The sequence below is a fragment of the Phycodurus eques genome, chromosome 1, assembly GCF_024500275.1.
Source record: "Phycodurus eques isolate BA_2022a chromosome 1, UOR_Pequ_1.1, whole genome shotgun sequence".
Taxonomy (NCBI): domain Eukaryota; kingdom Metazoa; phylum Chordata; class Actinopteri; order Syngnathiformes; family Syngnathidae; genus Phycodurus; species Phycodurus eques.
Genome location: NC_084525.1, coordinates 5,834,424 through 5,860,075, shown reverse-complemented (window position 1 = coordinate 5,860,075; position 25,652 = coordinate 5,834,424). Strand labels below are relative to the sequence as shown.

The window sequence follows — 25,652 nt, the reverse complement described above, 5'->3', positions numbered from 1 at the left end:
AGACAAAACAATGAGCGAGCTGCGTTTGCGGATACGTAGATGGATATTTATTCAAAAACCCCAACATTACACCTGTGTTTTTCTGAAATTAAAACAAATTAAATACTATCACTAACACCGGGACAACCCTTCAGAATCTGAAATGAAGAATGTTCACAATCATTCCTTACTTCCTAATCACTACAAAGGGATTTTTAGTGCACATTTTAGGGTACAAGCAAAGTCCACGAGTTGCAGTGGCCAAGCCAACCAGACTCAGTATTGACAAACTGTAATTTTTGGGACATCTCGTCACGTTGCTACGATCATAAAAGGAAAATAAAATATAAACGACAGCTCAAGACAAGAAAAATGTTTCACAAAAGTTATGTTTATTAGCAAATCTGCTCTTAGAAATGTGGATTAATTAAAAGGGACGCAAGCACTCCATGTCTCCCAAATGTCAGAGCAAGTCTCTGGAAAGACAACACAAGGTCGACACAACTTAAGGATGTACAACTAGCAGCAAGTTGGTTTCCTTAAAAAAGTCAAACCGAACCATATGAGACAAGCACAAGTGTCCTTCCTGCGTTAAATAAGACACTTACATGCAGTCAATGTGAAAAGACGGTTAAAAAAAAAAAAAAGGGGGAAACACGTACTGATGAAGTATATTCAGTTATAATTTATATATAGTTACATTTAGATTCCATTGTGGTTTTCTCTCTCACTCACACACACACACACAGGCTCAGTCTAAAATATCTTGTCTGTCTTGCTTGTCTGTTTAATTGTTACACACTTCACAGTTTTACTCTTATCCAATCTGGCAGCTCACCCGGGTAACGCTCATAAAACAAGTTCCAGCAATGCAGAAAATTGACAGTCAATACTACAGACTCAAGGCCTTTGAGAAACACAAATGTATAAAATAGCAACTTGTATTTGTTGACTCAACATTTGTCTAAAAACTCAGTGTTGGTATTTAAATGTTATTTTGTAAATACAGCAATTTACAGTCTCGTCTCTCCTTGATGACACATGAAAAGCAAAGAGTAATACTTTATACATACTGTTGCACAAATCCTGGATAGCAGAGTAAGCCAATTTCGGGTATCCTGGCTGAACGTCGCCATGACGTATTTGCACAAAAAGTAGCATGTTACCATGAAACCAGTATTTTTCAAACTGATTCCATTTTCTTTTAGTAATGATTGATAGTCACTAGTGAGCCACACAAAGTAATATGTTATAATGCTGAAATTGAGTTTGAAATCAGAAGTCCTGAAAAATAGTGACCACAATTAAAAAAAATACAGTAGTGCCTTGAGATAGTATCACAAATAATCTTTCGCCATTGAAACGCCATTAATTCCAGTCTCCCCACAAAATGATTTTTTTTAAATAAAAACAAAAAAATCTCACTCTCTCATAGATTTAATTTCTAAAATATACAGTAAAGACATAATCAAACAGAAAGAATCGAACAGTTTTTGCCAAATGATTTTGCTTAAATTCTTATGGAGGCGGCACGGTGACGCCGGGTTAGCACATCTGCCTCACAGTTCTGAGAGTTCAAATCCTGGCCCCGCCTGTGTGGAGTTTCCATGGTCTCCGGGTACTTCGGTTTCCTCCCACATCCCAAAAACATGCATGATAGGTTAGTTGGGAACTTTAAAAACGCCCGTAGGTATTAATGTGAGTGCGAATGGTTGTTTGTTTATATGTGCCCTGCGATTGGCTGGTGACCAGTTCAGGGTGTAGCCCGCCCCTCGCCCAAAGATAGCTGTCACAGGCTCCAGCACACCCACGACACTAGTGACGATAAGCAGTACAGAAAATGGATGGATGAAAATTCTATGGAAATTGTGCTGCTACTTCTGGCGTGTGCACCGTGGCCACCTGGGGGCATTATAATACAGATGGGAGTCATGAAGAAGAGTTTCACAACTGACTCAGTAAGATGCAGTAATCTTTTTACACAACAGATAAAGACTATATGCCTGTGTGTATCATTTTATTGTCTGTCTGCATGCGTTGCTCCACTGTTTGTGTTCAAGTAGCAATAGGGGTTTATGCCACGCACGTCTGGTTTTAAGGTCCCGGTGATTCCGCACCGCCTTTTCCGGTCCATTCATCTCTATGTAAAATGACTGGATTATTTACAATTCACTCAAGGCACACCACAAATTTTATCGAATGAGTTGCATTGTATCATTTAAGTACATTTATTCACGTCACTACTTCAATATGGACCGATTGTTTTCACGTAGCTAGCATAGCCACTAATGTTAGCTCACTAGAGCCCGCTCATTCTTTAGTCAACTACAAGAGATGACACAATCATTGACATTTTACTCATGTTTCTTTAGAAAAACTAATTAGAATAAAAACAAACTTGTGTTTCCTCCTTTTGTGGTGATTTCAAGTAGAAAGCAGTTCTTTTGTTTTTTTTTTAAGTTGTGAGGCAGGCAACTTGATTAGGCACAACTAGAAAGACTGCAGCTGGCCGGGCTTGTCGTCGCCGGGCTTTTGCACACTAAGCATTCTGAACTCGTATCTCGTATTTAAAGCAGGGTTTTACTTTGTCGAACTGGTCATTTGGAGGAAGCAACCACAAGAGACATTGTTTTATTTAAACTCAATCTTAAAGCAGTGGCAATCGCATGTGCCCATCCTGCGTAAGATTGCGTTTAAAACTTGGAACAGTACATACACCTGGAAAAGCACAAAGATGCAAAGTTGAAAGGCATTATGTCATTCTTGCGTGACTTCATAGCATTGCTCAACTATTTTTGACTGGCTGGCTGCAAGTTAGCATTTGGTCATCCACAAGCTTCAAAATAAAATCGGCAATGTGTCACAATATTTTTTGTTGGCATAATATGTACAAGCTTGAAAAAGTTCTCATTGCTTTTCATTTTGCCCTATGCTTCACTCAGCGGCGTCGTGTGCTGTACACAAAGGCACACATCAGTGATCGGCAGCAGTGCTTTTTGTTCGCTGAAACTTTAACGGTTTTATTTTACTTCGGGAGTCTGCCATGACATTGACTGGCAGATAGTGTTTACAAAAATCTCACCCTGACACCATGGTGGCTGTGGGCACCCAAAGTACTTAGGGTGGCAGAATGTTTTGCCAGAAGTTCCATCCCCATCTCTGGCATAAACCCTACTGCTTAAAGGGTTATAACACTCTATAGCATTTTGCATTGTGTGCTAGCATTGAGCTAGCAGACATTTGTAAGGCAAAATTATGTGGTTTTGGTTAAAAAATACACTTGTGATTCTCTGTTTTATGTTCAGTTTTGACAGTAAACATTAATTGGGAGTGGCAAACAGCTGGAATCTGCCAATCTTCTGCTTGACGTGACGCGAGTTGAGTTGCGTTGACTGCCACCGTACGGCGCTTGGTATCTAAGATTTTTGCTCGCAAGTAGAAAAAAAAAAACATACAAAAAAAAATTACAAACAACAAAAAAAACAGTCGAAGGATGGCTTGTATCTCGAAAAACTTCCAAGTCAGGTCACACGTATCTCAAGGCACCACTGTATAGCTCCATGCTAACTTAGATGGTGCTGTTTGAATGCAACAAGTCATGATGACCAAGTTCAGCCAAGAAACTTCATCAAAACTCAGTTTAGCACACTATCCAGTCGCAACAGCCGTGCAGTCGATCATAAATTAAGGGGCGGGGGGGCCGTAAAAGACGGTGGTCTTCCTGCTTATCGGTTCACTTGGGGTCCTCGATGGTTCCCGTACTCAGGTCAGTCATTTTCGGGTATTTCACTTTCTTCTGGTCCAGCTCGTTCTGTGCCCACAGCAGTAACTTGAGGAGTTTGGCCAATTTGGGAGTGGACTCCCTGTTTTCGTGGTCCAGCACCGCTTGATTCACCTCGCTCCACACCTGTGCATCGACAAACATTTCTCGTACGGTCTGTTCCCGTGCATGCACTCTAGCACCCATCAACGATCAGTTTACCAATGTTTGATCATTCAGAATTGTGTTGACATACTAGAACAGTAACATTTTTGTATAAGTACTGTACAAGGGAGCATAATGGATGAGGCAGAGGAAACAGTTGAGTTCCAATGCAAAAAAAGATATCTACATTCTTTTTGTGAACTGAGCAAAAATAGACTTTCTGGTTTATATCTTATATGGGATATTTGACATAGTAGTTGTTTGTTTTTCAGGGTTAGGAAATGCCCCAAAAATGCCATGACAGACAGTTTGCTAGTAGGTGTGGCTTGATTTTTTTTCCCCCCACTTGGCACTTAACGGCTTCCGGTTTGAACGCTTCAATTATAGACCTTTTCCTAATTGTAATTAATAAGAGCATGGCTACTTCCTGGAACACAAGTTACTACCGCTGACCTGGCCTCAAAACAATGACAAAAACTCAAGTTAGGGATTGCACTGCCAGATATACCACCCGCCCCCCAAAAATAAATAAATTAATTAAAAAACAAATGTAAAAACAATTTGAAATGAATCAAGCGGAACCAGTGGGTGAGGAGGATAAAAGGATTGGATGTCCTAAATAGTTGTACAGAATAGATTGTAAGACGTAGCAACCATTTCTAAAAGGGACAGACTGGGAAGCAAACCTCCATTGTCGGGTGTGTGGAAGATATTTTCTCATAGCTATAGACAAAACATTTGGTTGTGTTGTTCAGCGTCTTAAGCGCACTATTACTCTGAGCAAATAAGTCAATTCATTAGCCAGCCCCTCATGTTAACCATGTCTGAGTTTCCACCATATCTATTCCTAAATCAACTTACCTGTTGCAATGTAAATTATGACCCTTGTTCTCTCTTGGAAAAAAATGGTACAACCCATAATACTTCACATCATGCTTTTCAAGTGACACTTCACACATTCAGGCTATGGCGACTCAGAATAGGCGTCAAATGAATCCTCGAGTAATTCCAATTCATGCTGGTCTTTTTGTGATTCCGAGAGCCAGAAAGAAGTCAGCAAGCTCGAGAGCATTTTCTATTTGGGTTACAGTACTCTGGAATGACCTATGACAAAAGAGCTGCTACCTCAGTAGAAATGTTTAAAACGTGATTTAAGACTTATTTTTTACACTTTGGCATTTAGTTAAAATAAATTCAGGCCAGTTTTACTGCCGGTTCCACGAGGTGATAATGAACAAATCTGAGGCCGTTGCCGTATGGATTCTGCACCGACCGACATTGGACAAGATTTGAGGTGGACCACTTCCCCGGAGGCGTTGATGTGGAGGATTCTGCTCCAACCGACCGAGCCAGGTCCAGAGGCAGCACCACTTTCCTCAGGCATCTACCTGCAGCACTTCATCTCTTTAAATGAACTCTTATGCCCGTCTTAATTAACATTCTACACCACCATATATGATAAATGTCGGTCACTTGAAATCCACTGCAGCCTGGTCATCCTGAAAAGGGGATCGCCCGCATTTGCAGTACCTTCTCAAGGTTTCTTCCGCTCTCCCCAAATTACGTTTTGAGTTTTTCATTGCCCGATTGGGCGGTTTAGTTTTGGAGATGTCATCAATCTTTGCTAACTGTGTGCCAGTAAAGCACTTTGTGACTGTGATTAAGGGCTATATGGTGGTGACAAGTATGCCCACGACTAAGACATGACTTCAGGACACACCTTGTTTGAACATGTCCCTACGGTCACATTTCTTCATCTTTTCTAGGGGTACCTTCATTTTTGTCCAGGGTTGTTTCATGAGTTGTTGTTTTTTTAAATAATTATATTAAACCACAATTCAAAAGCAATGTCTGATTTTCTTTGGTTAAATTGCATTACATTTTATTTATTATTACTTTTGTCAGATTCAAGTTATTTCTATGACCGCTGGGGTTTTTCTTTCATTAACAGAGGGGCACCAACAATTTTATCCACCTGTGTACGTGTCATTTACTGCACATATTTGCAATACACATATTACACTTGCTATTATCACAATGACAATACTTTTTGGATATATTGTGCAGACCTACAAGTTAATGTTGAAAATTTTTTCTTTTTATAAATGCCTGTGTTTGGTTTCAGGAGATATAAACCATGTGGGTGGAAATCCAAAATGCAAATTTTGTTTTGAATAAAGTAATTTGCGTTTTCTTTTAATGATTTAAAAAAATATATATATTAAAATGGGAAATCAGAATTTTATATTAGGGCAATATAGCCAAGCCCTAGTAAAATGTATTATGTTCAGTCCAATATAAATCTGGTGATGTGTAAATGTTTTTTTGTCAGTGCAACAGTTCTCGTAAAAGTAGCTGTTCCAAGTACCTTTTGCCGCTGCATCATGTTGAGCAGGTCTCCAAAGGGCGACTCTTCGGGGTTGTCAAAGGCTAAGAGGGCGAGCGTTCTTTCCATCTCTGTGAGGCACTCGCGGCTTTCCTCCCCCTGCTCGGCCAGCTGTGTCTGGGCAAACTCCAGCGCTGACTCGGTCTCCCTTAGCCGGATGAGCTCGATCAAATGTTGCTGCTGCTCCAAGAGAAACGACACACAAATTGATATGGCCTTTCAGAAAAAGCAACTTTAATTCCTGCTAAGAAACAGATAACACGAGCAGAATCATATTCACATCGTTTTCCGTAAGACAAGAAAGAAGCTTGGCGAAAGGCAGGATTTTAGTTTAAGGCCATTTCTCCCAGCCAAACTCAGAAGTAGTTTTGGCGCTAAAACTCAGTACCACTATGGTACCAGTTCTTATACATCTGATACCAAGGGTTGGGCATCGAGAATCGAGAACCGATAGGAACCAGGACTAACTTTCAGGTTCTCCCGGAATCGTTCAAATTTAAAAAATGTCGGTTCCCAGTTTCGATGCCTAGTCCTCCGCCCCCAAAGAAGAGGTGGCAAAAATCAACGAAGAAACGCTGAAAAACAACGAAGAAGAACGCCCACAAAGACGTGAAAGCTTAACGTTGACCTAAAACCTCATCCTAGCAACTTTACAGCACAATGAATTGGGACATAATTCACATACACGTTGTCTCACAGTAGCACAAACACTAACCTTGTGCCTCATCGGAGGGGAAGGAAAGGAATCAATGTTTTATGGCATTAATAAAAATCACCGGTGCCATGTGAAGTTACTTTGCATACCAAAATGCTGAGTTCCGTTGCGCACCCTTCAAAATAGAAAGCTACAAGCTTAAAACAGAAAGTCAAGTTAAAACTTGCACATATAAACTCTTTGACATGATAAAACGGTCCCAAATAATGATTTTAAAAATTATATATTTAACTTTTAGCTGAAACATTAATTGATAAATATCAAGTCAATTGGATTAGTTCCACACACATTGCCTTTTAGTTCATAGGTTTGATAGTGATACTGGTTATAAAGAACGCAGAGTCAAATGTTCAATTTAGTCTATGTTACGGGCTCCTAAGAAAATGGATGTTCATAATTTATTATTATAATCTTTATTTTAACCATGCAAACTTTTTTGACCCAGCCCCCTAAAAGAAACGGAATCGAGAATCGTTTGGAACCGGAATCGAAAAAAGGAACTGGAATCGGGACCGGAATCACTCAAAATCAAACCTACCGCCATACCTGCCTTACCTACGTAATTTCTTGTGTATCATGTGCATTTCCCCCCCCCAAAAAAAAGACTTGTCAAAAGTCAATAGTGCGCACTATACATAGGTATAGGAAAAAAGGGGAAAAGACTTTCACATTTGATAAATGTATGCCGCCATCTAGGAGGTTACGAAAAAGCATGTTCATTCCAATATGCCACCGCCCCCTAGAGGTTATGAAAAAGTTGTACACTTTCATTTGAGTATGCCACCTAGAGGTTATGAAAAAGGTGTCGCCTACACTTTCATTCCAATATGACAGGGGTACATATGACTGCATGTGGACAATTCAGCTCATAAGTTTAAATACCCAGGCAGAATTAATGAAATACAGTTCCTAAAAAAATATATATTATTTTTAAATAAAAATTAAAAAAAGACTGATGACTGAACAACAACCATCATTAATTTCTTTATGGTTATGTTTTGTTTAATGATAATGCTTTTCTGAAATGCTTGACAGTTGAATTTGAATCCCATTAAAATAGAATCAAATGTGTTTCGCCTGTTTTTCTTGAAATTGTATACATCTTACAAATTCTGCCTGGATAATCAAACATATGAGCACAAGTGTGTTTTCTCATTTACTAAATAAAAGTAGGGCTGTGAATTAAAAAAAAGAGCAAGTAAAAAAAGAAACTATTGTGTTCAAATAAAGTGCTTAACTTCAGAATAATTATTTGAAAAAACTGACAAAATACAGATAATACTTCATGTTTTTATTAAGGTTTACACGATCAGGATTTTTTTGGGCTATAGGAAGGGTTCTGGTTGTCCCAAACGTCTTCCATTTAATGATTATTTAATTATATTATGATTATTATAATGAGGCCACTGTGGCGGCACGGTGAGCGACTGGTTAGAGCGCCTGCCTCAAAATTCTGAGGACCGGGGTTCAATCCCCGGCCCCGCCTGTGTGGAGTTTGCATGTTCTCCCCGTGCCTGCGTGGGTTTTCTGCGGCCACTCCGGTTTCCTCCCACATCCCAAAAACATGCATGGTAGGTTAATTGACAACTCTAAATTGCCCGTAGGCGTGATTGTGAGTGTGAATGGTTGTTTGTTCGTATGTGCCCTGCGATTGGCTGGCAACCAGTTCAGGGTGTACCCCGCCTCCTGCTCGATGATAGCTGGGATAGGCTCCAGCGCACCCGCGACCCCTGTGAGGATAAGCGGCTTGGAAAATGGATGGATGTTTACAACAAAGACAATTTGTCAGAATAAAAACGAAGTTTAAGTTTGACCAGGGAAGAAAGTCATATTTTAACCATTGAATTTAAAAAATACAATAACGCTTTTATTCTCGAGGAAATATTACATTCTAAAAAAAATGCAGTTTGTTTTTGAAAAAAATGGGACTTCATTCCTCTAAAAATATACCTTTTGTTTAAAAAAAAACAAACAAGCAAAAAAAATAACACTATTGCAAGGATGTCAGATTTACTGTATGTTATAAGTCACAATCGTAGACCTTTTAATTGGCCTAAAGCTAAAGTAGGGAGGACTAATTGATTTTTTTACTGGTTTGGCATGCGAGTCCCCATGTGTAGATATCCCAGCGGTGAAGAAAATGGATGGATGGAGGCCACTGTGCTCTTAGGAACCTTAAGTGCAGCAGAATTTTTTTGGTAACCTTGGCCAGATCTGTGCCTTTCCAAAATTCTGTCTCTGAGCTCTTCAGGCAGTCCTTGGTCCTCATGATTCTCATTTGCTATGACACACACTGTGAGCTGTAAAGTCTTATATAGACTGGTGTGTGGCTTTCCTCAGCAAGTCCAATCAGTATAATCAAACACAGCTTTACTCCAATGAAGGTGTAGAACCATTTCAAGGATGATCAGAAGAAATAGACAACAACAGAGTTAAATTCATGTGTCACAGCAAAGGGCCTGAATACTTATGGCTGTGTGATATTTCATTTTCTTTTTTAATAAATCTGCAAAAATTCAGGTTTTTTTTCTATCAATATGGGGTGCTGTGTGTACATTAATGAGGGGGGAAAATGAATTTAAATTATTTTAGCAAATGGCTACAATATAGCAAAGAGTGAAAAATTTAAGGGGGTCTGAATAATCTCCGTACCCATTGTATATTGTAACGAGGCCAAGTGTAACGGAGAGTTGGAATTGGTATTCCCTCTCCATCACCTTTGACTTTAGATAACACTCACTACACCACTGAAGAGTGTTACTGTTACAGTATGTTTAAATTTGGCAGATTGTCGGGCTTCGCAAAGCGGAGGTCCACTGGCAGCCAATCCCACACTCTGACAGCACGCGTCAGTGCCGTGGGTCTGCACTTGGGGGGGGACAGAACCCGTCGCGTAAGGCGCCTCTCGCCAAATCGATTGTGAAACAATGCTCATTCGGGCATCGCGGCTACGCCATAGTCCCAGAAGGACAGAAGGCCCCAAGGTGCAATCAAAGTGTCTTTGATCAATGTGTGCTCCAATTCAATTAAGTTTTTAAAAAACATCCAAGCATCCAAACCCAGCATTTCGGTCTCATAGGCCAGTGAGCCAATCATCAGTGTATTTCTTGTGATGTGTTCACATGGGTTATGCGTCCATTCAGGGTCCGTCTGTACTCAAGTGAGGAAGTAGACCGCTGTACAGCACAGCTAAACGGCATCACAATGTATTGCTGACCAAAAACTAAATTTTAAGCACAATGGTTCATTGTGTTATACCAAGACAATATCAAGGCACTTTTAACACTGCAATATTGTGATTATTGTGACTATTGTGACATCCATAAGTATTTTACTCTACGTTTTTTTTATAAATAACAATACTGTACAGTGCTTTGTTTTTTTATTAAAAACTATTGACATTTGGGGAACAGATTTGTGCCACAGCTATGCATTTCAGTGAACAAAGTTGAGTTGCAATACGACAGATTTGAGTTACAAGCAAGGGTACGGAACTTATTAAACTTGTAAGTCAAGGTACCACTGTACAATGTAGCTGAAATGTACCTGGAGATGAAAGTATAAGTATCGGTTGGTGTCCAGCAGCTCCGGGTGCAGGCTGTTGATGAGTGCAATGGCTTCCTGGATTTGTCCCTTCAGGATCATCTCTCGGATCTTTATCCTTTCATCTAGAGAGTCCAAATCCACACTGGGCTCGATGCCAGACTCCATGCGGAACTTCTCTGCCGCCTCTTTGAATCCCTCTTGAACACAAGTTTGTGGTGCAGTCAAGAAACATGTTATATGTGTGCGTGTGTGTGTGTGTGTGTGTGTGTGTGTGTGTGTGTGTTTTAACCATTCCAACATCTTTTGAGGCGTCTCAGTCGGGCTGTCATCATCGAATATTTCTACAACCAAAATTCCAATGAAGTTGGGACGTTGTGTTAAACAAATAAAAACAGAATACAATGATTTGCAAATCATGTGCAACCTATATTTAATTGAATACACTACAAAGACAAGATATTTAATGTACAAACCGATAAACTTTATTGTTTTTAGCAAATAATCATTAACTTCGAATTTTAAGGCTGCAACACGTTCCAAAAAAGCTGGGACAGGTTCATGTTTACCACTGCGTTACATCACCTTTTCTTTTAACAACATTCAATAAACGTTTGGGAACTGAGGACACTAATTGTTGAAGCTTTGTAGGTGGGATTCTTTCCCATTCTTGCTTGATGTACAGCTTCAGCTGTTCAATAGTCCAGGGTCTCCGTTGTCATATTTTACGCTTCATAATGAGTCACACATTTTCAATTGGAGACAGGTCTGGACTGCAGGCAGGCCAGTCTAGTACCCGCACTCTTTTACTACAAAGCCACGCTGTTGTAACACGTGCAGAATATGGTTTGGCATTGTCTTACTGAAACAAGCAGGGATGTTCATGAAAAAGACGTCGCTTGAATGGCAGCATATGTTTCTCCAAAACCTGTATGTACCTATCAGCATCAATGGTGCCTTCACAGATGTGTAAGTTACCAATGCCATTGGCACCAACACAGCCCCATACCATCACTTATGCAGGCTTTTGCACTTTGCGTCCATAACAGTGCGGCTGGCCCGGAGGACACGACGTCCACAAATTCCAAAAACAATTTGAAATGTGGACTTGTCGGACCACAGAACACTTTTTCACTTTGCATCAGTCCATCTTAGATGAGCTCGGGCCCAGAGAAGCTAGGTTTCTGGGTGTTGTTGATAAATGGCTTTTGCTTTGCATAGTAGAGTTTCAAGTTGCACTTACGGATGTAGCGCCGACCTGTATTTACTGACATTGGTTTTCTGAAGTGTTCCTGAGCCCACATGGTAATATCCTTTACACATTGATGTCGGTTTTTGATGCAGTGCCGCCTGAAGGATCGAAGGTCGCGGCCATTCAATGTTGGTTTTCGGTCTTGGCGCTTACATGCAGTGATTTCTCCAGATTCTCTGAACCTTTTGATGATATTATGGACCCTAGATTATGAAATGCCTAAATTTCTTGCAATTGTACGTTGAGGAACATTGTCCTTAAACTGTTCGACTATTTTCTCACGCACTTGTTCACAAAGAGGTGAACCTCGTCCCATCTTTTCTTGTGAATGACTGAGCAATTCAGGTAAGCTCCTTTTATACCCAACCATGCCACCTACCTGTTCACCTGTGGGACGTTCCAAACAGCTGTTTGATAAGCATTCCTCAACTTTCTCAGTCTTTTTTGCCACCTGTCCGAGCTTTTTTTGGAACGTGTTGTAGCCATAAAATTCTAGGTTAATGATTATTTGCTAAAAACTATCAGGTTTATCAGTTTGAACAATAAATATCTTGTCTTTGTAGTGTATTTCATTAAATATAGGTTGAACATGATTTGCAAATCATAGTATTCTGTTTTTATTTATGTTTAACAAAACGTCCCAACTTCATTTGAATTGGGGTTGTAGAATTGATGATTCAGAAAATGTATTTTGCATTAAAGCTTATTGCAAAAAAAATTTTTTTTATTAGTTTTCAACTGGCGGCACAGTGAGCGACTGGTTAGAGCGACAGCCTCACAGTTCTGAGGACCGTGGTTCAATCCCCGGCCTAGCCTGTGTGGAATTTGCATGTTCTCCCCGTGCCTGCGTGGGTTTTCTCCGGGCACTCCGGTTTCCTCCCACATCCCAAAAAATGCATGAATTGGAGACTCTAAATTGCCCGTAGGTGTGAATATGAGTGTGAATGGTTGTTTGTTTGTATGTGCCCTGCGATTGGCTGGCAACCAGTTCAGGGTGTACCCCGCCTCCTGCCCGATGAAATCTGGGATAGGCTCCAGCACGCCTGCGACCCGAGTGAGGAGAAGCGGCTCAGAAAATGGATGGATGGATGGATAGTTTTCAACTGATTATTGTTTAGTTGGTATTGTTTAATGATTAAACAAACAAAAACAAAAAACAAAACAATTTAGCAATATCCCACGAGAGGGAGTGATATTGTACTCACCAACCTTTCTGAAACAAAGCTACTTCTTGGGTACTGATTAATGTGAAGGGCTACTAGTTCGGTGGTATACATTTCTGGAGGTTGCTTCAGGTTCAACTACATGTCAATTACAGGTTATCGATACTTCGTTTGCAAATAACTATTATTTACGCCATAGATTAAACTATTACTTCTTTCGTAAATGTAGTATGATTCACTTCCTGGTTTGGTCCATAACATGTCAGAAAATGGGCAAAAATATTTTGCAAAGAAAAACCAAATTAAAAGCGATTATTTGTGACACCTCCACTCACCGGTCACCAGGTAGTTCATAATGAGCCGGTTCATGTCCGCTCTCTGAATGTTCACGTTGTTCAATTTGTCCATCCACTCGTCTTTTGTGATGTCTTCAGGTTTTTCAGCATAACTCATCATTGGAAACCTGGAAGAGAGCGAGAAAAAAATAAAATAAATAAATAAAAGCTCAAACTGGGAGACGTGAGCAAGACTGACACGGTTTGGTGGCTTGAAGTTCCTACAGCAACACTCAAGGTACAGCGGTGGAGAAACAAGAAGGGGGAAAGACATTACAATTGCACAATGATGACGAGAGTAAATGTGTTATAACCCCGTAAAGGTATGTGAAAGCTTTCGAGGGCTGAACTAGTTTGAACGTCCGGCGACAGATCCCAAAACAAACGCATTTCCTCATCCCAGGCAACAGCCCCGGCTTGTTAGCCTTCTGTAAACCGCGAACCTACCGTCCAACGCGAGGTCCAGTGTTTATTTCCTGCCTTGCAGACGCGAGGGAGATATCAAACGGTAACACGTAGACGTTTAGTTTCTCCAAGAAGAGTACATTTGGAAAGACCAAGGTCACCAATCAAGCGTTTGGCGGCCTAATGGCTAATAAGCCAAGAAGCTAAATGTGATATCCTCGCGATAGCAACCTACGTCATTGCTGCGAGCTCAGCCATTGGTGGGCACGAATACGTCACGGTTGCCGAGGCCAACTCGGGGCAATGTGTGGACTTGTAAAGAAATTAAAAAACAACATGCATTGACATACGCGGGTTCCATATTGTCACCCAGTTTGACACAACAACAACAACAAAAAACTCACAATATTTATATTTTATGTTAATATGAGATTGTCATCATGGCCAGTTACTGAACTATAAAAGAAAGAGGCTCAGATTATTAAAACAACATAGGCCTACGTTTTTCTGGTGCATTGGCGAGCACCACCGTTTTAAGAAAATATTATTTTTGCCATAAAATAAACTAATTATTCGTCTATTTAAAGTAATTATGCTACATTGTGTTTAATTAATATTTGATTCATAGATGGGTTACCCACATACGACACCTTTTTTGGGTTTGCATCCACGTGGCTTGTCTGGGATGAGTGGAACAGCCTACAGCCACACAACCAACCACTTTGTTAAAAAAATAAAATCGCATAAAATCCACTTAAAATTGGCAAAAACGGTAAGCGAATGAGAAACAACATGGCGTCCATAACCCATGTGATGTGGATTTAACCAATGAGGAGCAGTACGGTGAGTTCAAAGTCTGTCCATTTTTCTACGGCTTTGGTTGTTCCTAAAGAATTGTTCAATACAATGCAACAATTATATTATAATATATTATATTATATTATATTATATAAACAGAACAAAAAATACTTTCCCATATGAATGTCAACATAATGCAACAAACATCAGTTACAAATATACAGGGTGGGTGAACAGTAACCTGGCATTAGAAATTGCTTGTAGAATTTTTAATATCACTGAAGTTATAAATAAAACACTTTTTAAACATAAAGTGTTTTTCAAGTGGTTTATAATGGTAATGAACCCACATTAACTTAAGTACCTGTACTTGCGAGTAGTCTACATTTTGTCACGTCTCTCTTTAAACAGAAAACACTAATGATGAATGCTTTTTTTTCTCTTTTTATTTATTTCTTATTTTTCCAGGTGGCTGGTCACTTGACGCTCACTTTGTTTTTATTTTCTTCTTAAAAATGTAATAATTTATACATATATATATATATATACATATATATATATATATATATATATATATATATATATGTATATATATATATATATATATATATATGAGTGTGTGTGTGTCTGAAGTACTGTGTGAAAACACACACTCTAAAAGTTGTTCCGCTGCCTATGTGTGCCAGATCCAACCGTAAACGAAAGCTAGGCAATGGACTCAACTTCATAAAGCGGCAACGAACAAAGTGTAAAAAGTTACTGTCTCTCATTTAGCCATTCACACGCACTATATTTGGGGAAACAGATGGGCACCAAAAACAACGTATGCAATGTCTAAATCTGATGATTACATGTTTACTCCATATACTGCATTGGTAGCTGTAAACACTCTTGCAAATGTTACAAAAAGTATAATGTATGTATTACATATCTAAGTTTAATTTATTACTCTAAGTTGCTGTTCATTTAGCTTGTATAGGCGTAAATGCACTTTTTGTGTTATGATCAGTGAAAAAAAACATTTTATTATCACTCCAATATGCAGTATGTTTTAATTGACCAATTTTGTGACTGACTTGACTTCCATCTTGGTTAAACCAAGTGATGACTTGACTTGCTACAAATTTAGTCGGGATTTTTGCCACAGTCACAGGAAATTTGAAGCTTGCAACTCTCATATTGTGATTTGCTCCTACCTCTGCAAATAGTTCCCCCTGCCTCCAGTCATTTAGCAGTGTGTACTTGCACGATAACTTGCTTCTGAGCGATTAGCCTCAAAATGGTATGCTAATCAGTAAATAACCAGTTTTATATTTCTGTAGCTTTGCGGCATGGAGGTGTCTAAACTATTACAGTATAGATCCTTTGTGAGGATTAAACCTACTTTGCCTCCATTCTCCTAATCCACACACTAAAATGCATATCAGAAAAATGTTTTGTAAATTATACATGCATTTAGTAGACATGTATCGATTAAGTTTTTCATTTTTACATTTTAAATTATAGTACTTAAATTATTTAAAATGTTATTTGAATTTTAAATTTGGTGTTGTTTTGTAAACTAAAGACTGATCAAAACAATTCTATTGAAATTATTTTTAAAACGTTTAAATCAGGCGGCACGGTGGCCAACTGGTTAGAGCGTCAGCCTCACAGTTCTGAGGACCCCGGTTCAATCCCCGGCACCGACTGTGTGGAGTTTGCATGTTCTCCCCGTGCCTGCGTGGGTTTTCTCTGGGCACTCCGGTTTCCTCCCACATCCCAAAAACATGCATAAATTGGAGACTCTAAATTGCCCGTAGGTGTGACTGTGCGTGCGAATGGGTGTCTGTTTGTATGTGCCCTGCGATTGGCTGGCAACCAGTTCAGGGTGTACCCCGCCTCCTGCCCGATGACAGCTGGGATAGGCTGTAGCACGCCCGCGACCCTAGTGAGAATAAGAGGCTCAGAAAATGGATGGATGGACGTTTCAATCGCAAATGAAGGGGATGGGAGAGGCCAAATAAAATCTCGCCTAGGGCGTCACGTTGACTCTGCATAAAAACACATACGTAATAGTGATACGTTATTGCAACGATCCATCGTTGGGTTAAGCAAATGTGCATCGTTTAGGTTTGTTCAATTGAAATTGAATATGTAAATGGAGCATATGATATATGGCAATGTTTCTCTCCCTCCCTTGCGGAACCTGACCACAACTTGATCAAATATGAGACCACCAACAGGCCACTGGTGGAACTGTAGAGGCTAACATAAGGGCTCTGAAAGTTCGGTCTGAAGATGTTTCTATTTTTATACTTTTATATTTTTATAGAAAATATAAATGTATTTATTTACACAGTTTTTATGTGTTTCATGTTTTAAATTCGTTTTGAAATTTGATTTGACTGCCTCACTTTTTCAAGTGGTTTATGATAGTAATGAACCCACGTTAACTTGTAGCCTACATTTTGTCACGTCTCTCTGCGCGCGCGCGCCCGCCTCCCGCATCCACTCGTCGTCCTGGTCCGCGTGAGCGCGCACGTACAGTCGGCAAACGTACTGGGGGCGGGGCTAACGTACTGCTGCAGCTGTCCATAGTTGGTGGGAGCCGCGCGCACACACACGGAGGCTCCGCGGAGAGATGCAGCTATAGTCACGCGACGCCGTCCGTCCTTCGTCGCTACCCGGCCGCCGCTCGTCGTTCGTTTCGCACTGTGGTTTGGTGAAAGGTGAGCCTTCCTTCTTCGTGTTTGGTCTGCTTTTGCCTTCGCCTCGGCACGACGGTTCGTGCCCTTGGTAAAATAATGAAAACCCGTGCCTCGCATCCTCAGTAGGCCAGGATGAGGCGAACCAACATGGATGCTGCTGATGATGATGATGATGACGACGACGATGATGATGATGATGATGAGCGGAGATTATTGCTCCTTGCAGCGTTTTGTCATGGTTTCTTAATCCTGCTCGTTTACATTTCGAGTGCAATCTGTCGGGTTTTAGTTGTTGTTGACGTCTTGACAAAGATGCCTTGAATGCGGCCTGTTCCATTCATTTCGGCCAAGCCCCCCCCCCCCACAGCCCATTTATTCATAGAAAGGTGTTGTTTCTCTTAAACGCACAAAAATGTCTAACGCCGATTGGGTGCCCCAGTTGGACTAAGTGAAGCGTGTTCCAATGCGAGCGGACGAGTGGCTCTATTTGAGCGTGAGAAATGCGCTGCAGGAGCGTGTCATAAATCCACGATTTGCCCCCGCAGAGCTCGGCCGAGCAGCACAAGACGAGGCAGAACAGAGGCCATCTGCACCATTTAATCTCCTCAAATTGGAGGGCTTTTGTAGATTTGTAGAATTAATGAATGATGCTCGCGTCTACCTCTTGTGTGGGGGTGGGGGATACAATCTTGGCTCCCACTTTCTGCGGGTACTCCGGCTTAATTACTCGCACATTCCCAAAAAAAAAAAAACATTCATGTTAGGTTCAGTTAATAATAATTGTCTTCCGGTCACGTGTGACTACAATGACCGTGAGTGCTTGTTTGTCTACAGTACACATCGTTTTTCGTTTATCGCGAGGGTTACGTTACGGAACGCCCCACAATAGGTTATATTAAGTAATATGGATGGACTCCGCGCTATGTGGAACATCACGTGACCGAAGACGGGTTAGCTGACTTCCTGTGTGTGCTAAGCTAACGAGGATGACTACAGTTGGTGATTACGTGATTGTTTTAAGCCGAAGATGCTAACATTTTTAATTTTTTTTTAATGACTGGTGTCTTCAGACAAAAGGTAAAGACGTGCACTACATACCATTTATTTATACATCCCCTTCGTCCCCCTTCGATATTCACCCGAACCAGGACGAAGTGCTTTGACTGGTGTTGCCGAATGCGGAAGTCGTTTGCGCACATAATGGCGAGAGATGACTGTACCAGTGTTTTCCAACCTTTATCGAGCCAATGTACATATCTTACATTGGAAACATATCACAGAACACTTACGAAGAATGTCACAAAAAAATGTATTCTGAAATAAGAATGATTTAGTCTCAATTTATTCACAGATTGACCTAATAAGTGTGAAATCTTGCCCTGTTTAGCAAAGCAATTGTATTTATATAGCGCATTTCATACACAATGTGCTTTACATGATTAAAAGCATTTAAAAACAAAGAAAAAAACACCTTATCAAAATTTAAAACAAAAATAAAAGCAAAAATAATTAAAACAGCGTACAATGCAAGAAAGATCATTTAAAAGTGGAATGCTCTAAAACTCATGAGGAAAAAGAAGAGTTTTTAACCTGGACATAAAGACATTGACACTTGGTGCTGACTTCACTTCTGTTGGCAACTTATTCCATTTGCTGCTTCACCATGTTTGCTCTGTGCTTCACTATTTGACCTGAGTCTGTACATCTCAGAGCCCTACTGGGTTTATATTCTATTAGCATTTATTTTATGTATTCAGGAAATAAGCCATTTAGGGATTTATAGACCAGTAGCAGAACTTTAAAATCTATTCTGAACCTGACTGTGAGCCAGTGTAGAGACTTTAAAATTGGAGTAATATGCTCTGACCTCTTTGTTCTGGTTAGAATCTGAGCTGCAGTATTCTGAAGCCTCTGCACCTGTTTAATGCTCTTTTGGGGGAGTCCAGTCAGAAGACCATTACAATAGTCAAGTCTACTTGAGATAAAAGCCTGGATGAGCTTCTCCTGGTCTGCTTGACACAGGCAAGCCTTCACCCTGGATATGTTCTTCGGCTGGTAGAAGACTGTTTTACTCAATGATTTGTTATGACTGTTGTAAGTCAGGTCGGAATCTATCAGTACACCAAGGTTTCGGACTTGGTCTTTGGTTTTTAAAGAGACTGACTCTAGGTATAGGTACTAACAGCAATCCTCTTTATTGCCAAAAACAATTATCTCAGTTTAGTTGTGGTTGATTTCAGAATCAGAATCATCTTTATTTGCCAAGTATGTCCAAAACACACAAGGGATTTGTCTCCGGTAGTTGGAGCCGCTCTAGTACAACAGACAGTCAATTTACAGAACACTTTGGGGACATAAAGACATTGACAAAAAACAATTGTGCAAAAAGATGCAGAGTCCTCTAGCACTCAGAGCAGTTCGAATGACTAATATTGCAATAGTCCGGTGCAATGACCATTGTGCAAAGGGCGCTGAGACTTCAAGGAGTGTATGCGGTTTAAAGTGACGAGTAGTGCGATCATCTGGGACCATGTTGGTTGTGCAAATGTTACGGATACTCCTCAATCAGTGTGCAAATGGAGCAGATGCTACTCTGGCATGAGTGGCCAGTATAGGCAAATAGTGCAGCATGGCGAGACAACTACAGTGAGTGCACGAGTAATACATAATTGGCCCCACAGAAATGTGACAACGAACTCAAGTCAAAAAATTTCCAGCTTGTTGTAATGGAATTATAGGTTAGGTGTTTAAGAAGTTGATCGCAAGGGGGAAGAAGAAGCTGTTGGAATGTCTACTAGTTCTAGTTTGCGTTGATCGGTAGCGCCTACCTGAGGGAAGGAGCTGGAAGAGCCGGTGACCGGGGTGAAGACGGTCCGAGAGGATTTTGCACGCCCTTGTCTTAGTTCTGGCAGCGTGCAAGTCCTCAATGGTGGGTAGGGGGGTACCGACAATCCTTTCAGGAGTTTTGATTGTCCGTTGCAGTCAGAGTTTGTCCTTTTTTGTAGCAGGACCAAACCAGACTGTGATGGAAGAACACAGGACCGATTCGATGACCGCTGTGTAGAACTGTCTCAGCAGCTCCGGTGGCAGGCCGTGCTTTCTCAGGAGTCGCAGGAAGTACATCCTCCGATGGGCCTTTTTGAGGACGGAGTTGATGTCGGTCGCCCACTTCAGGTCCTGAGAGATTGTAATTCCCAGGAACTTGAAGGTCTCGACGGTTGACACAAGGCAGCTGGACAACGTGAGGGGCAGCTGTGGCGAAGGATGCCTCCTGAAGTCCACGATCATCTCTACCGTCTTGAGCGTGTTCAGCTCCAGGTCGTGTCGGCCGCACCGCAGCTCCAGCCGCTCCGCTTCCTGTCGATATGCAGACTCGTCACCGTCCTTGATGAGGCCGATGACAGTGGTGTCATCTGCAAACTTCAGGAGCTTGACAGTCTGGTTCGCTGAGGTGCAGTCGTTCGTGTAGAAGAAAGTTTTGGCTCATCCGTTTATTTATCTGTTTTAGACAGTGACACAACACCTCAAATGAACTGTAGTCATCTGGAGAGACTGTCAGATATAACTGTGTCATCATCTCCATAGCTATGATAGTCAAAATTAAGGTTCTGAAGAATTTGACCCAAGGGTAGCATATACAGGCTGAACAGGAAGAGTTTAGTAGAACAATAAAACTATTATTCAGTTATATGTACGGCAACAGGTGGATACGCGCCTGTCGCAGCATGTCACTGGCATAACTCGATGATCCATTATTTGTAGTAAATCAATAATAACTTTCAGACCATCCATCCATCCATTTTCAACACCGCTTATCCTGGTTCGGGGCGCTGGAGCCTATCCCAGCTGACTTCGGGCGAAAGGCGGACTACACCCTGAACTGGTCGGCGGTCAGTCGCAGGGCACATATAGACCCGGAGAACCATTCGCATTCGCACTCACATTCACACCGTCACTGAGTGGGAACTGAACCCACGCTGCCCGCACCAAAGTCAGGCGAGTGTATCACGACACCTTCAGTGACGGCTTTCAGACCAATTGAGTGAAATTGATTAATTTCCCGCAGCACACCTGACGATCTCTCACGGCCCAGTCCAGGCTGTACCCGGCCTCTCACCCAAGTTAGCTGGGGTAGGCTCTAGCTCTCCTGTGACCCTAATGAGGAGAAACTGTGTAGAAAACGGATGGATGCCTACGTGCTGATTTTACATGTTGTTGTGTTTGTGTGTGTGTGTCTGTCTGTCCAGCCTGTGGACGTGAGGCATCATGGCTGAGCATCAGAGGCAGCGCTCTCTGTCGACCGCTGGTGAGTCTCTCTACCACGTGCTGGGAGTGGAAAAGATCGCCACGAATGATGACATCAAGCGGTCCTACAGGTGATTACCTTGGGAGCTCCTTATTGGGAGCCGATTCGTTATTTTCTCATCTTTTTTCCGATAAAAATGCGATTGGTTCAGATGTGCGGCAACCTTTGTGGGTCTACGCTAAGAAGAAGGGGGAAGAGGGAGGTTACAGACACATAACATAGTGAGCTACAAACAGGAGTAAGGGAGAGACCAGAGAGCGCGAGACAACATTTCTATATCTTGATAGACTACACGCAGCTAAGGGGAAAGAATAAGCGTTAAAAAAAAATTAAGTAAAATTTTGACACATTTTAAAATGAATAGCTAGTTGGAGGACAGAGTGCAGACTGCGAAATTGAAATTTCATGTCCACGAAGAACTTCCTTTAGGCATATTTAGGAATGCTGTTCACCCATTTTCTCTGTTAGAGGAGAGAAGACTTGCAATGGAACCTGCTGTTAATGAACATGTAAGTTGTTCTACTGCAGCTGTCGCTGCGCCTACAGTAGTTCAACAATACACCAAAATATCACAACTTTTGGATCATCCTGTGTGTTTGTGTTTTACAATTCATTTTTTGTAGCACTCTGAATAGGTAGGTGCATTAGTGAAGCAATATAAATAATGCATTTATGATACTTTTATTTTTTAATTAGTCATCCATTTACACATAATTTTCCAATAAATGATTTGAAGCTATGAAACAATTGAGTAGCCACTTGCGAGCTGAAAGAGCTGGCACTTTTTCGGGAGTCGAACTTCAAGAAGGGGCTCTTGGAAAAGAGCTGGAATTACCATCAGTGAAATAACAGTGATCTCATTTTAATTTCCTTACCTACTGTGAAAGTTCTCACAACACACCACCAAAGAAAAAAAAAAAATGTCACAAAAAGTAGATACAATAGTACGTTCTGGAGAAGAATCTCGACTCCGCTTTCCCGATACGGTTTTGTGTTTGTGTGACTGTCCTGTTATGTGTGCAGGAATGTTCATAAACATTTTCAAAAAAGGGATAAGCAATAGATGACGATGTCCTTGATTAGTTGTCCTTGTTCCATGCAGGAAACTGGCTTTAAAGTTTCACCCTGACAAGAATCCTGACAATCCAGAAGCTGCAGACAAGTTCAAGGAGATAAACAATGCCCACGCCATCCTGAATGACCCCACGAAGCGCAATATTTACGACAAATATGGCTCGCTGGGACTGTACGTGGCTGAGCAGTTTGGAGAGGAGAATGTCAACACTTACTTTGTCCTCTCAAGCTGGTGGGCAAAGGTAAGACTGGATGGAAAGGAAACTCCAAGTATTTTCTTTCTTTTGTTGTCTCTGCTATCAAACTCAAAGTCTTTTTGCTGCCCCTACAAAGGCGCTGTTTGTGTTCTGCGGTCTGGCCACTGGCTGCTACTTCTGCTGCTGCCTGTGCTGCTGCTGCAACTGCTGCTGCGGAAGATGTAAACCTCGGCCTCGGGAAGGCCAGGAGCAGGACTTTTATGTGTCCCCAGAGGACCTGGAGGCTCAGCTGCAATCTGACGAGAGAGGTGAGTACCACGTGCGCCTTTTTACCCGCTATTTTGTGTACATTTCTGAATGCGCAGGTGCCGAAAAGCGAGTATGCGGGGGTCCACTTGATATGAAATAAGAACATTGTTTTCCACTATTGGTCGGACACACACCCTAAAACCTCAGTCGCTATTTGTATTGACAGTAACGAATGACTAGCAGTCCAACAAATGAAAAAATCCATTTAGATGGGGGGGTCTGGAACATATCCCCCGTGATGAACGGGGTTGAGTTGTTGACTGTAACTTTGTGGCTAAATACTGAGCACCTTATTCCTATGGCTCCAACAGAGGTGGGAGGCGACCCCATCATGCTGCAGCCCACAGCGACAGAGACCACCCAGCTGACATCGGACGGCCACTACTCCTACCACACCGACACCGGCTTCAACTAAACGGCTGCGTCCGTCCGTCCTCGCCTCGGTCCCGCCTGCTCCCCTGCGCCACCCAAGTGACAAGAAAGAATCCATCTTTCACAAGGAAGGCCCATGCAGAGGAGAGGGACTCGTTAGCATGGTCCATGAAAGGAACTACTCATCCCTTCCATCCTCACCCCTGCCCCCTTCTCACTATTTATTTCCCAGATTATGACAAGAAATTATTCTATTTTCATTTCTTTTCAATTTCATTCCCACGCCCCTCTTATCCCACATTGTGCGTTATTGTGTAGCATGCACCATATTTCCTCTTTGGCAACATTTTTACTCTTACGTGCAATTAGTCCACATCAGTACGGTGTGCAGTGTGAGAGCATTGAGGCTCTCAGCAGCATCTTGGTTTCGCACCAGTTGTCAAGCAGTGGGAAAATGTGTTTGTCACACTCATTTATTTGAACATTGCTTCACAGTGTACGGGATGTTGTGTGGTGCTCATCTACACCTGAGAGGAATGTTGTCATATCAGCAGACATGTCTTTCTTTTTTTTTTTTTTTTTAAACCTAAAGATTACCAGAGAAGGTAATGTGTTTTGAAGAACATGACACTCGTCATATTGTGCAGAAGTTCAGATGACAGCAAAAAAAATATTTTTTTGTTTTTTGAAAGGAACATAATTGTCATCTTGTTTTGAAGTCCATGTGTTTGGAAGTGCATCATCTGTGATCACTGTTGACTCGTTTGAATCTGCACAGCTTGTACGGAACACGGTCAGTGATCCGGCATCTCCGAGAGAATCAGATTTTTGCACACTGCATCTTTTGGATTTGCATGTATTGCCACACATTTGCAAATCCCCCACAGTGTGTTCGATTTGCCACTCAGCTCATCACGTGTATCGACGGTTTACAAGCGGTGAGCTGCGTGTGACTGACTCTCCACCCTCTGCTATTAACAGTATGGATGTTTCGTATGATGTTTTCCTGTAAGTAACACTTGATGAAAATTAGATGTACCTGTCCCATAGTACATGTGCTAAAGTGAATGCACTAAAAGAAAACTTGAAAATGCAAGAAAACTACACTAATAGAATGAATCACTGATCGGGAGATGACTGCACCAAAAGAACAGTATTGAGTGCAATTATAGTGAATTGATTTTACGATGCATCCATGGAGGTTTATTTATGTCATACTTTGTGGTGGGGAAATCATTTTAACTGGTGCAGTGTTGTATTGTAACCATTCAATTGTGCAAGGAGACGTAATAGTTCAGGATGGTTGTACATACAGGCGGCCTATATCAAGTACAAGAAATCTTTATGTTGTAGCATGGTTATTGTGTGTCTGGAAGAAAACTTGGGTCATTGATCTAAATTTGCTGTTGGTGAATAAATGTTCCTAAACATTTGGATGTATTTCATGATTTCACACGATATATATGTATATGCTGCTTGCATTTAATTCACAAGGTGGGAAACAATACTTAAGACCTATTAAAAAAAAATAAAAATGAACCACACTTTGGAATTTTCCAATTCAGACACTCTGTGTCTGACCAAAGTAACGCAAACAGGTTAATATTATTTTAGTTTTGCAGTGCCCATCTCCTATGCATTGAAAATGAAACAAAAGTAGTCTTTGTGGGCTTGTGAAGGTGATTTGTGGAAGTCCATTGCCAGCAGATGGAGACAAGTCCCTTGTTTTCAATTACCGTACTGAATGAGTTATGAGAAATAGGACTTTATTTCTCGTGACGTTTCTTTTTTTTTGCTAAAAGAACAAAATGTATTTGCTCACTTCACGTATTACAACTACAAACAATTACTTTGGCTACGAAAGGCACAAGATAGAAGACGGTGCTGTAAAATTTTTTTTACCTCTCACATGCACTAAAAGAAATTCTCACACTAACCAAAAAACTCGCATACACCCAAAAACCTCTCACATCCATATTTAAACTTGTTACACTCATCAAAAAAAACCCTCACATTTACCCCACAAAACTTCACATGAACCAAAAAAAAATATCTCCTCTGCACCCAAAAAAAAATGACAAAACACTCTCACACACACTAAAAAAAATCACATCCACCCAAACCTCTCACACTAATCAAAAACCCTCTCACATGAAATCCTCACTCACACACAACTACTCACCTCACCCAAAAACCTCTCACG

The 25,652-nt window shown here is 41.1% G+C and overlaps 2 protein-coding genes across 9 annotated transcripts; one reads left to right on the top strand and one right to left on the bottom strand.

Moving 5' to 3' along the window:
- Positions 1–33: 33 nt before the first annotated feature.
- Positions 34–18,361, bottom strand: LOC133401273 (glucose-induced degradation protein 8-B homolog). 3 transcript variants are annotated; one of them, XM_061674047.1, is made up of 5 exons: positions 18,290–18,361; positions 13,299–13,426; positions 10,552–10,748; positions 6,273–6,470; positions 34–3,886 (listed from the first exon to the last, which is right to left on the bottom strand). In XM_061674047.1, exons 2-5 carry the CDS (start codon positions 13,417–13,419, stop codon positions 3,713–3,715), a joined length of 690 nt encoding a protein of 229 aa, XP_061530031.1. In that variant the 5' UTR covers positions 13,420–13,426; positions 18,290–18,361; the 3' UTR covers positions 34–3,712. The 3 variants fall into 3 exon arrangements, with proteins under 3 accessions (XP_061530031.1, XP_061530013.1, XP_061530022.1); XM_061674029.1 differs by lacking the exon at positions 18,290–18,361 and adding an exon at positions 13,746–13,925; XM_061674038.1 differs by lacking the exon at positions 18,290–18,361 and adding an exon at positions 13,500–13,601.
- Positions 13,494–24,879, top strand: dnajc5aa (DnaJ (Hsp40) homolog, subfamily C, member 5aa). Of its 6 annotated transcripts, none has more exons than XM_061674078.1 (6): positions 17,219–18,268; positions 20,200–21,322; positions 21,439–21,567; positions 22,600–22,813; positions 22,905–23,076; positions 23,389–24,879. In XM_061674078.1, exons 3-6 carry the CDS (start codon positions 21,458–21,460, stop codon positions 23,490–23,492), a joined length of 600 nt encoding a protein of 199 aa, XP_061530062.1. In that variant the 5' UTR covers positions 17,219–18,268; positions 20,200–21,322; positions 21,439–21,457; the 3' UTR covers positions 23,493–24,879. The 6 variants fall into 6 exon arrangements, with proteins under 6 accessions (XP_061530090.1, XP_061530081.1, XP_061530044.1 ...); XM_061674070.1 differs by having other exon boundaries at positions 20,197–21,322; XM_061674106.1 differs by lacking the exons at positions 17,219–18,268; positions 20,200–21,322 and adding an exon at positions 13,494–13,536.
- Positions 24,880–25,652: the final 773 nt, after the last annotated feature.